The following is a 13,176-nucleotide window of genomic DNA, read 5'->3' as shown; positions in this document are numbered from 1 at the left end:
AGAGACCGCATGGAGCCCAGCTAGAGTGCTGCAGCGCGGGGTATGTTTGGGCTCTGCCGGTGTGTTCTGTGCACAGCCCTTTCTCCTCCCTCCCCTTCTCACCCTGCTGAGGGAGCAGCAGTGCATAGACCCGCTCACACAGCCACGTTCCGCAAGCCAAGTCTGGTGGAGTGGGGGGTTTCTCCCTTCCCTGCTCCTCCTAATGGGAACCAAAGCTGATGCGGGGACTAGAACGCACTAAATTTAGCACTGTGAGCAGCCCAGCTCCAGGCCTGGCAAGCGGTCCTGTCCCAGAAGCAGCTGCAGCCGGAGCTGTGGGGACTTCTGGAGCCTGACCACAGACGCCAGCCCCACAAACTGGAAGGCAGAAGGTGGGGCAGGAGGAGAACGAGGGGAAAGGGGGGTGAGAGGAGAGGAGGGCAGGGCAGGAGAAGAAAGGGGAAGGCACCAAGACCAGGGACAGAGTGGAGGAGAGACAAATGCCAGGGGGCCAAGTGGTGACAATGAGGAAGAGAAGAGGAGAAGGTAGGGGAGGGGTCAGTGGGGGTGGAGGGGACAGGGTGATGCGAGGAGAGGGGAGGGGCATTGGGGGGCAAGAGGGAGGAAGGGAAGGCGGAGGTGCTGGGAGAAGGGCTGAAAGGAGGGGTGGGGGCATAAGAAAGGCAGGGATGTAGCAAGTCATGTGTGGGGGCACAGAGGCATGAGGGGAACTGGGGCAGAGGGTGGTGAGGGGGTGGGCATCAGGGAGAAAGAGGGCTAGGGAGGCAGGGACAGTGAGGGAAAGAGGAGGCACAAGGAAGGTGCAAGGGTAAGGGAAGGTGCAGGTGCCAGGGGATTCTGGGGGTGAAGCAGAAGGGCAGACATGTGCAGGGGAGGGACAAGCACCAGAGGAGAGAGGTAGGGCAGGTGTGTAGAGGGAGGTGTTAGGAGGGAATGAGAAGGGTAGCTCATATGATCATAGTGGGGCTACTGGAGGAGTGGGCACAGGGGGGAGAAAAGGGCTGGTGCAAGGGGGCAGGTCCCAGGAGGGCTGAGGGCAGTGAGAAGGGCAGGAGTCAGGACAGAAGAGGAGGGTGAGGGGTTGGGGGGCAGCAGGCACCAGGGGAGCTGATGGAGCAAGGGGAGGAGACATGGCAGCAGAGGGGAAAGGTAGAGGTTTATAAGATATTTATTAATAACTTGGGTGCCACAATGGCACATCCAAACAAGCCACAAACTCAATACTGGTGCACAACACAAAATTCATTCCGCTCATGAGAGGTGTCCAGTGGGGACAAAACTCATCCCTATTGGTAGGAGGATGGTGGGAAAAGTTCTTAGAGGGGGTCACACAACACCTTTTACTTCTGGTCATGTGTCCATCTTGACCCCGAGAACCATGCCCCTGGAGGTAACGCTAACAGAGGTCAGGGGTGTGTGGCTAATAAGTCCCTAATTTTGTTCAGAAAATATGGTCACTATTCTTATACCTTAACTCACTTAACAGCTTTCTCTTTTTCATTCAACAAACTTTTTACGTTTTTATCTAAACCAATTCAGTTCTTTGGCTGAACTGAAGTGACTGCTAACTCCAGTCAGGATAATATACTGCTGTTTATTTAAAAGTGCAGGGACCTTAACAGCTTCTGTCCTAGGAAAGGGCTGGGTACTGCAGGATATAGTTTTGGGGACATTCAGGAATGGGAGGAAATTGGAGTCACTATGAAAAGTAACTGGACAACGGAAGGCCAGGTATGACCTGTATGTTCATATTCTGGCCACTGGTGTCAGGGCTGTAAAGTCACAATAGCATAGTACTGAAGACTACAGGGTTGCAAGGCAAGCAGTCTGATTTGAACCTCAAAAGGTCAAATACACTACATTATTTTTATCCTTTTTTCCCCAAAGGTGGAAGTGTTTCCCTTTCACCAGCATATTGTAAAAACAAAGGAAACTGCAGGATCATTAAACTGATCAATACAAGAGCCAGAAAAAAAATCTAAATCGTTTAATAAATGAGGCTCTACCTAATTTGCGATATTGAAGGATCTGCAATTTCTGGAATATTTGGCTTCCACCACAATTTTGACAGTGAGAGCCCCGGGCAGCCAACAGTGGAAACCCGTGGAAAAGTACTAATTGAACTTATTACCATAAATAATAGGTCCATTATTACTTTTCCATGGCTTGTATGCAACTCAGCTGAAATTTTTTTGACAACCATCTTGTAATTCAAGCAGGAGCTTAGTAAATAAGCATCTATCAGCTATATCCACACATGAATAGTTGGAAGTTGTGGTAGGTTAACAAATGTTCAAGCTCCTAATTTTTGAAAGCCCTAACTAAAAGGGAAAATGTGAAGAGAAACATATAGTATAAAGCCACAAAACCATAATACACAACTGTCAAATCTTCAGAATAAAGTCCTATAGGAAAAATATCTACTATTTTATTTCTTGAGATGCATATTTAAGGATCTCTTCACCTCTACACCATTTGGAAACAACTTTTAAAAACAACGAGTAGTGCATCTTAGATTAAGAAATATATACACATAGTATCATGAGCTTCGGTGGGCAAAACCCACTTCTTCAGATAAGATGATCTCATCTGAAGAAGTAGGTTTTACCCATGGAAAGCTCAACATTTGGGGCATTTATCTAACAAAACTCTACCATGCTGAAGTATACAATAAAAATTACTACCCATTTATGTAAAACTGCTTTTACATTTATTGGACGTTAGGGCTGGCTGGAAAAAAATATTTCAGGAAAAAATATCAAGGTTTCAAAAATTTATTTTCATTCTGCAACAGAACTGAAAAAGACCTTTCAAATAGAGCATCTTCACTAGATGTGCTGCAGCTGTGCTGATGTAATAACACTTTTAGGGTACATCTAAACTACGCTCTATTTTCGAAAGGATATGCAAATTCCATGAGAATTTGCATATCTTCTTCTGATCTCACTTTTGAAAGTAGAGCTTTGTCAAAACAGTACTTTTTGATGGGAAAGCTCTATCTAGTGACCCAAAAATATATATTTGCATTATAAAAAGCTAACTACATGCACAAGGTTGTATTATATTCTCAATAAGAAACAGGACACGTACTAAGCTGTGAATTCATAAGTGACTGCAAACTTGTTTCCCATAAGGCAGCATGCATATGGCAGTTGTTGAAGCATCAGTAATCTATTTTTACTCTGATGACAACATGTCAAACACCAGAGCAATTCAATTGCTTTATGGAAATACATAATAAAACCTATAATCTTAAAAAAATATTAGTAACGTTACTTCTTTGGTTTTGGTCATGGTCTCTGCTATGATACTGGCAGCTCCAGGATCATCAGTGACTGGAATGAAAGGACGCGAAGAGGCAGCAGCAGCTGAGGGCGTTATAGCAGAGGGCGTCACAGCATCTTCTGAAGAAACAACCTAGTTAAAAGACATAAGAGTTACCCAGAGGGCATTAATAAATCTAGTTAAGCTTGTTTAAACAGGTGCAGTAAATAGAACTCTGTGGACAATTAGTGCTCAGAACAGTGATGCCTAAAAATTGCAACATCTTATTCAAGAAATCCAGTTCCAGTATGAACCTTTATATTGCAGTGGTGCCTCTTGGTGAACTGAGGGTTTGTTTTCACTGTGGCACCAAGTTGATACAATTTGTGCTGCTTCAATTACACAAACTATATAACCCAATTCCACATAACATACATGGACTTACTGCAGTATCTGCACTGCACTATGTCAATGGGAAACATTCTACCATTGACTTAGCAGGCCTTAACTAGACTTACTAAATGAATGCCACAGCATCAATAGCACTATGATTTATCCCATAGTGAAGGTAAGTTATAAGTCAGGGGCCCAACTCCCCATTCTTGCCTAGTTGTTTGTTTCATCTACCTGTTATGTCTTGTCTTTTAGATTGCAATAACTTTGGTTATGAACTGTCATTTTACTGCATATGTTCTTTTTTTTAATTAAGTGTGTAAATCTACCTACTTTTTTAAACTGCTTCAACACCCAATTAAGAGAATACCAATATCTTTGGATAGGTCCAAAAATGGCAAGAAATTACTTTATCACCTCTCATATTTACTGGACTTGAAAGCTATGAATTGATTAATTATAATCACGATAAGATGTTAATCTTTTTATATCAGGCACAACTGACACATGACACTTACAGGAACTTTATTGCATTGATTCCAGAAGTTAGACACTGAAGTAAAGTTCTTATGCATGTTACTGTCAAATTCAACAAAGGAAAAAATACTTCACTGTTATTATTGATGGATGTTTCAGCACTCGAAATTATTGCTCTTAAAAAAAATCAAAATAAAGTTTGCTATATTTATCTTACCTCTCCTCTCCTGTCTTGCCAGGGATTTGGGCTCAGTCTCTCTTCGACATCCACTGCTAACATACACTCTTCCCCATTGGCAGGGCTCCCTGTCGAAGCAGCATCTGGTGGAGGGACTGGGGATGAAGAACAACATTCCACTGGTGCAATCATACTTGCAGGCATCAGTGCTCCAACAACTGCATCCCTAAATCAAAAATAAAAGTGTTGAGAACAAACTTACACTAGGCCCACCAAATCCTCTTAGTGGAATGTAAGTGTCATGTTATTCAGCTGGAGTAATACTAGAAGTACTAGTCCACAGGGTAGTTTGCTTCCATTCTATATGGGAGGATTCACACTTAGCTAAGGCAATTAGATACTTACAGAGTTTGGAGTTTTTTTTAAACTAAAGTTTTCCACAAGTTTCTTCACACTCTTAACCACTAATATTCCTCCTGTCTTTACAAACAGAAATGAACAATCGCAAAACAACCCTTTCCCTTTGTGATACAGTGTCTCAACTACAAGGTATACAACAAGAATATAGTTGGAAGTCACACTTTTCTTATTTGGATGATAAGCTCTCACATGTGACTTCTAAATACAAATATGTGAATATTTTGTTGCAGAGATTTAGAGTTTCCTGTGCTGTATATGACAGTCCTGCCAGGAAAACCTGTGCCAACAAATCGATTTCAAGACAACACCAAGAAGAAGTTTAAAGGACATTAACCCATATATTCTAGAGCCCTATTTTATACACGATTATCTGACATAACTGAGAAACAATATGAACTAGCTTACCATCTATGCTTCACCCTGTAAAATACAAGAATATTGGCATGCCTACCTTGCATACATGATTTGTAATGCTGTCAATATATGAGATAATGCTTGCTGTTTGGCAAGGTTTCCATCTAACGATAGAAGAATTTTAGCGAGGGAAGGGCGATTAGGTTTCGAACTGTTCACACCACTGATTTTGTTACTGGTAGCAGAAGAATCTGCATCTGATGGAACACCTGTGAAAGAAAGCCAAAGGTGCTTTTTAAAAAAAGGATTATTAAAACCACTTTTTTATTTGATACATGCTTAATGTCACATATGGAAAGGATTCTTAGCTTACAATTTGTGTAATACTGATATGAAATCCAGTAGTGAATCTAGTTTGGTAATGACTTCCATATAAATCAGAGTCTAAAATTTACTCAAACATGGAGGCACTGCAATACCACTCATTTGCTTACTGACTTCGAAAACAAGCTTTACTTGGACAAACTGACCAGATAACTTTAGGAGAGAGCGCATGTGTGCGCAGGCAGTATATTTATGAAACTCTGTTACTGTTGCAGTTCTGTCCAGGAAAAAGATAGCTAATGCACTAAAAGACATAGAAACATCAAAAATATTACGTTATTTTACATACAACTTTTGTTACTCAAGTCTGACTAAATTTTGGTTTAGATAAACTGGGAAGATGCCACCTTAGATCACTGCTACCACTTTAAAAGGTGGTTACTTGTCTTTTAGTCAATAGTTAAGATAACATAGGCCTCTAAAATAATTCTTCATGATGCAAAAAAATACTCAGAGATTTAATATTATCATAGCACCCAGAAACCCCAAGCAGGGTAAGGTCACAAAGTGACAAGCACTGTAAGGGGGGGGGGGGGGGGAGGAAAAAATTGTCTACAGTTTCAACAAGAGCTCATTTTTGGTAAGGCATTTTGGACTTTGGCAAACAGTTTAAACTTTTAAATGTCTTAAACTAGCACGTACTTTTATGAGACGCAGCTTCAGGGCATACAATGTTTTTAGCTTCTCAAGTATTGTTGCTCTTCTCACTTTCTCCTTTTTCCATCAAATCAGTATTTTAAATGATTTTCATCTGATAACTCCACCTCTTCCCTACACTTGCTCTTCTAAGGGTATGTCTAGACTGCATCCCTCTGTCAGCAGAGGGATGCAGATTAGGCAGGTCGACATTGCAAATGAGGCAGGGATTTAAATATCCCGTGCCTAATTTGCATAAAAATGGTCATCATGTTTTGCTGACAGCACTTTGTCAGCAAAAATTGGCAGTCTAGAGGGGGATCTGTCGAGAAAAAGCCTTTTTCGACAGATCCCTTCTGCCTCCTTGCAGACAGATCCCCTATGACTCGGCATTCCCTTAGGGATGTAAAATCCTTTTTAGTTAGTTAACTGGTTAAGCGTTAAGTTTAACTGGTTAACTAGTTAAAAATGGGTGAGGGGAGCGCTTCAGCCCAGCCAAGCTGGAGTGTTCCTCACTCATGACTGATCCCTTGGGGCTGAAGTAGCCACCACTCGCAGACCCCCCATCAGTTAACTGTAACCAACAAGCATCACCCATTACATCCCTCATTAGTCTACACACACACACACACACACGCACACAACGTTGTTTAAAATGTTAAGAATATAAGCACAAGTTTTGTATTACCCAGATAAGAAGCGCCTAAAGGGTCTCTGGCTGTTTGGAAGAGTACTGGCTCATGAACTGATGGTGTAGCCACATCTACTGTTGTCCACGCTACACTGTGGGAAGATCCACAAGCAACACGTGTAATTTTCTGGCCTTCTAAACCCTGGACAAGAGTGGGTTTTCTATTGACTGTGGTAGTTCCATTGCCTTGTTGTCCATGATCATTGTCACCCCAAGCATAAACCTGCCAACAGACAGTTCCATATGTTAATTTGTTTAATTGAATCTTATCTCTAAATGACTTGTGTTACTAATTGAATGCATTTCTAGAGTACCCATCACCTTCATATTTAACAGCTGATGCTTTTAGGTATATGCTAATATACAGGCTTGCTGAAAGGGTGGGTGGGTGGGTGTGAGAGAGAGAGAGAAAAAAGTGGGGGGTGTTAAAAGGACAACTCCCCAGGGCTCAGATGATTTAAAAGGGACTGGGGCCTCTGGCAGCGCAGCAAGACTAAGGCAGGGATCCTACCTACCCTCAATCTGTACCACTCCTGGAAGCAGCTGGTACCATCCCTGCACCACCCTTCAGGGGGAGGGAGGAGTGTTCCACACACTGCCCCCACACTGAGCACCAACTCTGCAGCTCCTGACTCCTCCCCTCCCCCCTCAATGGCAGAGGGGTGTGCCAGTCACTTCTGGGAGCCTCCAAAGTAAATGCCACCCATCTGATTTCCACTCTCCCTCCCCTCAATCTTCAGCCCCATCCCAGAGCCCTCACCCAAACTTCCTGCCAGAGCACAAACTCTACGTCCTCTCCCACACCCCAACTCCTTGTCCAAGCCTGATGAAAGTGAGGGTGGTGGAATGGAGTGTGGTAGAATGGAGTGAAGAGGTCAAGGCCTCAGAGAAGGGAGCAGAACAAGGGTGCAGAATCAAGGAGGGGGCAGTGATGGTGCAAGAGTCTTTGGGTTTGTGAGATGAGATAGCTGGCAACCCTTCTGGGCGGGTGTATGGAAACCCTGACAATGAATAATTCTGGGTGTATATGAATAAGTATATGAAGGCAAGAAAATTCTAAGTGACAATCACATTAATATACCTAATCTATTTATTGTGTAATATGATTAATCAACATATAATAACATATATATTCACTGTATGTCAACTGGAGTTAATCTGTAGGAATACAGAAGCTTAAGACAGATCAGCATCTAGAGGAATCATGTATTAGATTTAAGTAAGACAAGCAGAAAAATAAAACTTGTAGGCCGAGGTCTGCATTTTAGCTTAGCTATTTTAGGCCTTGGACACAAGAAATGCCAACAAGTAAATGACAAAGGAATAACTGGATGTCCTACCTTAATGGAAAAAGAGGTACCAAAAAGTAATATTGCAGAAGTCTAGCAAGATTAAATTTTACATTGTAAAATGCTGTAATAGCAAATCTTGTCTCTAACCATGTGTCTTAACTGTAGGATACTGGTGGCACATCAATGTTCATGAGAACCTACACATGCTATAGAATTTGGGATCCCTTATGTTTCTAGAGGACAGAGACCAATAAAGAAAGGGTTGACACTTCTGTACATCAGCAGAATGTAGGTATAGAATCACAAAAAGGGTGAAAAAAGGGTACCCGGAGCAGAAAAACTGAGCTTTTCCAGGAAACCTCCAGCATACTGATGATCAATCCAGAGAAGGACTTTAGACTCTACCACCATGCAGGAGGATGAGTGTACATCTATAGCGATAACTGGTGCATGTATATATTTAGGAATTGTGTGTGCTGTGACATTTATAAACTTTGTTGGCAACTTTAATAAAACTGTTAAAAGATAGTGGATCTTGTTCTCGTGATGGTGTATGCAACTTGCCTATGGTTTCATGTGTTCCTATAAACTCTGTATTTAGTACAAACTGAGAACTATTGAGTCTGAAACTAGCCACTAGCACCAAATCCGCTGTACAGACTGAACTCCCAAATCTTGGACACTCTGGTCCGGTAACATCTATGGTCTGACAAGCCCACAGATATTGCTAGATCAAAGATCCCAAGGACCTGGAGTGTGGAATCCTGGATGGGCCAGCGGTAGCACAACGAGGTACCCCAGCATCAGCGGGGCCAGGCAGGATCCAGGAGCCTCCTCCCAGGCTTGGGAATCCTCTGTGTCAGTGGGGTCAGCCGGCCAGAGAGCCTGTAGCAGCAGGGCCAGCAGTGGCCATGGAACTCTCCTGGCGGTAGCAAGGCTGGGATGGCTGGGCAGCTCTGACCGGAAACCCCTAGCAGCAGTGGGGACAGGCAGCAGCTCCATCTGGGCAACACTGGCAGCAGGCCAGGTGGCAGCTGAAGAATCCCAGCCCCAGCAGGAGAATTCCTAGTAGCAGCGGGGGTTGGCTTGGCAGCCCCAGCTGGGGAACCCCAGGAAACCTGAAGCAACAGCAGGGTTGGACCACAGCAGTGGGGCCAGCAGTGGCCATACAGCCTGAGGAACCCCAGAGATAGCAGGGCTGGCGATGGCCGGGCAGCCCCAGCCACCCATAAAGGCAGCAGGGCTGGTGGCAGTCAGGCAGCCCTGGCTGGGGAATCACTTGGAATCCCTGACACAGCCAGCGGGCAGCATGGTGGAGAGCCCTTGCTGGTCCAGCGTTAGCAGGGCAGCAGCAGGGCAGGGAGCCCCAGGGAGAGGAGCCAGCAGTGGGGCAACCAGCAGGGAAACCATGACCTCCCCTGGTCTGGCAAATTCCCAGGTGCAGGACGGCTCAGGTACCAAGGATGCCAGATAAAGGAGGTCCAACCTGTAGTATAATTAACAAAAATAAAAAGGCCAGAAGTTTTACTGCTGCCTACATTGCCTCAGTATCTAGCTTTTTCTGGACCAGAATAACTTACCTGTCCTGTGTCAGTGACAGCTAGGCAGTGAAGTGCACCTACAGCCACATGTACAATCTTCTTCCCTCTCAGCCCTTCCACAACCTGTGGCTTTCGCACATGAACATCAGTGCCATGACCAAGCCTGAAGTAATCCCCCTTGCCCCTGGAACAGACAAGGTAGTAAATGTGAAATTCAAGGCAGTTAGTGTTACAAACATTGCAATCCTTTACCATTACGCCTATGCAAATTGAAAGCTTTTTGCATAACAGCAGTGCAATTTTTTTGACAATGACCTTAAAACATGATCTGGAAAAAACTCATCCCTAGAAGATAGCGAAAAAAACCTACAACCTTTCATACATTGGTCTCTCTACTAAAAAAAAAAAAAAAATATGTGTGATTATTGTGGGGGAATTACTGTAATTGCATAAAATTCATTCTTTGTTTTGAAATGCCTTATTATAAGCTTACTTATAAGGTGATAATTTTTGAGTAAGTCATTAAAATTACTATCCAGCTTACAATTTATATAGACATAGGAGTTCCCTGTGACAATTGCTCACATGAGTAAAACTGCACATAACTCAGACAAGCCTCAAAACACAAATTACTTTTATCACCAATACATGAAATTTTCCTCAAGTTTGAGACACACCATTAACATAGCTCAACTCACTTGTCATTCACTTTATTTTATACAACACCTCAAGATAACACTAGCAGTATCAAATGTGCACAAAAAAATAAAGAGAGAGAGATAACAATTCTCATCTTTCCCCATTATATTCTGTAACAGTAATCAGCCCTTGTTGGAAATCACATATCTCCAAAAGTCCTTAGTTTCCATAGTAATATCCAAATAAAACTTGTTACAATTTAACTGTATATTAGTATCATAAGGATTTATAAAAAAAAACAAACAAAAAAACCACACACACACACCTTACGTTTTCTAATTCCCTCCCCCCCCAAAAAAAGTACTACAAGCTCAGGAAATTCCGGGGTAAGGTTTAATGTTTAAGAAATACAAGCATGCTGGGTATGTAAGTGTAAAGCTGAGATACACAAATGAGGTTCTTTGCCTTGCAGTGATGTCATGAAACAGCCACACATTATGATAATTAAATATTTTAGTGTTTGTACTCCCAGTTTAGATTAAACCTATTTTTGAAGACATTTGAATTTCCTCTCTCCTGCCTCCAACTCTTTGCAGTGTCAATACAAGATAGGGCCCATAGAAGGGAAAATGGTGGGCTACAGGCAGTTTTGCTTCCCACACACTGATAGCAATGGGGGATAGCAGTCATTCTGAAGGACAACATCTTTATTAGAAGCTCAGTTAGCTTTATTCTCAGAGAACAACAGGCGATAACCACTTGGAAAGACTGCAGATTGTTGTGATATGCACTATAGACAAATACCATTCATCAGTCTGTGTCCAAGAATAAATATAAGTTTATGAAAAGAGAGGGGGGGAGGGGGGGCAGGCTAATCCTCAAGCTAAGTGTCTTCAAAGATAGCTTGTACATAAGAATTCAATTTAACCAAGTAAGATGTTTGAAAACCCTGTGTTTTTCTGTTACTGAGATCACTTGGAACAAAAAATAAATAAATAGATCTTGTTTTATTTTAAAGTATCATCAATTATCTTTATACATTTTAACTAACAAACCAATTCACTTGTAAGCTCTTAGATGATAAATTGTCATTCTATCCTCAAAGAACATTCTAATATTGAGAATATGCTGTATTCTCTATACAAAAAATGGCTGAATCCCCGATTCAAGTGGAAAAACTAATTGCTAACAATGGAGCCACAACCAGTGATTCTGTAATTAGAAAACATATAAGATTCAGCAAAGTACTTGCTTTAACATTAAGCGCCAAGAGGAACTGAGCTGTAATATTTCCTAAACTATATATAAAGCCCTACTTGAATAGTGGGATGATTATAAATAAATTTCCGTTGCCAGTCCACAATTCAGCTGCAAATTACAGAAAAGAATAACAGACATTATTTTCAGTAATAAAGTCCATTATTTTATTATTTTTCCACAATATTATTTCTCCACTGTTGGCCACCCAGAGCTGAGAGCTGGAGGTCTGGGGCTGACAGCCAAAACCTCCAGCCCTCAGACCTGGGGTGGTTGGGGTTCCTCCTGTTAGTCCCACGCCTAGTCAAAATTGCGGTGAAAGCCAAAAAAATTGCAGAATCCATACGTTCCACAATACTGAAGTTAAGTAGGGCTTCAACTATTTAAAGATTTTCTTTTTTCACAATAACCTTTATTTCTATTTATTGCACTAAAATGTATATGCCTTAAACCAAGAAAGGGTCCCAGGCACTCTTACACTCTAGCAACAAAATGTAAGTAGTGCAGACACAAACAAGTGAGCAGGAAGAGGGAGTAGATGGGGATGGTCACAACAGGGTATTTTAGAATAAACTAAACATATACACAAGGCATACATGTAATAAGCCAATTAGTAGCAATCACCACAACTTGAAGTTTTTTGTAAATATGTCTTTGCAAGCTTAACATACCAGGTCCACACCACTCCAGATTTGGTAAGTGCCAAAGAGAATTGAGCCCCACACTCAATCTGGCACACACCCTGGCCATTCAGTCTTTCAATGTTCTGAGGAATGTTGCATCCTTCACTTCCTCCTCGTCCCAGTTTTCCAAAGTCACCATCGCCCCAGGAAAACACTAAACCTAGGAATATCAACCAAACTGGATGTCAGATTTTGATCACAATATTCCCATATGCTGTGAAGTTGCTAAAGCAAGATATTCCTACCTTCATCTGTCAAAGCCAGAGTCTGAGCGTCTCTGCTTCCACAAGCAACTTGAATGACTCTGTGACCAAGAAGCACTTTAACCTAGAATGCACAAAAAAGAAAACATGCTGCCTCAGACACATTAAACATATTTCAAAGATTTCACAGTAATTTCAAAGTATTTGTGACTTGTTTTGTTCTTTATACATCCAACCTCACATTACACACTGGTTTGGGATGGATCCTCGGCTTCATTTCTACCTTTATTTTCTATTCTTCTGCATGTATATATACACAGACACTGATACAGTCAGGAAACACCTCTTGTATTTACCATCTTCGGTTTGAGTTGTGTAGTATTGTCTCCATGACCCAGTCTGCCATATTCACCGAGGCCCCATGTGTACAATTCACCACTAGAAGTAATGGCAGCACTGTGCGAACTGCCACAAGCAATGTCACGAATACGTTTAGTTTTCAGTGCTTCTATCAATCTTGGTTTATCACAATTCCTAAAGAAAAATTAAAAGGATTTGTCACCTTCTTTTGTGATCTCATACAGTATATTATATGTTCAACCTTCCAACATCTCATGTAATATTAAACACTTCAATGACAAATTTGCCCTAATGCTAGTATACAGAGTTTCACAATAAGTCACTGAATCAATTTATTTTGATATTTCTTAAATGTATAATTCAAGTCAATTTAGGCCAAAAATGTAGGTTTGGTAAAAAGTTAA

At 41.9% G+C, this 13,176-nt stretch overlaps 1 protein-coding gene across 4 annotated transcripts in view; it reads right to left on the bottom strand.

The window, feature by feature from the left end:
- HERC2 (HECT and RLD domain containing E3 ubiquitin protein ligase 2) overlaps positions 1–13,176 on the bottom strand; it is a 200,367-nt gene that overhangs the window by 47,900 nt on the left and 139,291 nt on the right. For all 4 annotated transcript variants that reach the window (XM_075916267.2, XM_075916303.2, XM_075916286.2 and 1 more), the window contains exons 61-68: positions 12,769–12,946; positions 12,455–12,536; positions 12,198–12,369; positions 9,670–9,814; positions 6,795–7,020; positions 5,184–5,355; positions 4,352–4,538; positions 3,277–3,417 (exon numbers count right to left, since the gene is read on the bottom strand). In XM_075916267.2, coding sequence (XP_075772382.2) covers positions 3,277–3,417; positions 4,352–4,538; positions 5,184–5,355; positions 6,795–7,020; positions 9,670–9,814; positions 12,198–12,369; positions 12,455–12,536; positions 12,769–12,946 — 1,303 coding nt within the window. The remainder of the gene's footprint in view (positions 1–3,276; positions 3,418–4,351; positions 4,539–5,183; positions 5,356–6,794; positions 7,021–9,669; positions 9,815–12,197; positions 12,370–12,454; positions 12,537–12,768; positions 12,947–13,176) is intronic.

Source organism: Pelodiscus sinensis, chromosome 1 (assembly GCF_052426305.1).
Source record: "Pelodiscus sinensis isolate ZL-2025 chromosome 1, ASM5242630v1, whole genome shotgun sequence".
Lineage (NCBI taxonomy): Eukaryota > Metazoa > Chordata > Testudines > Trionychidae > Pelodiscus > Pelodiscus sinensis.
Note: the sequence above shows the minus strand (reverse complement) of the source record. Positions and strands in the feature narration are given on the sequence as shown.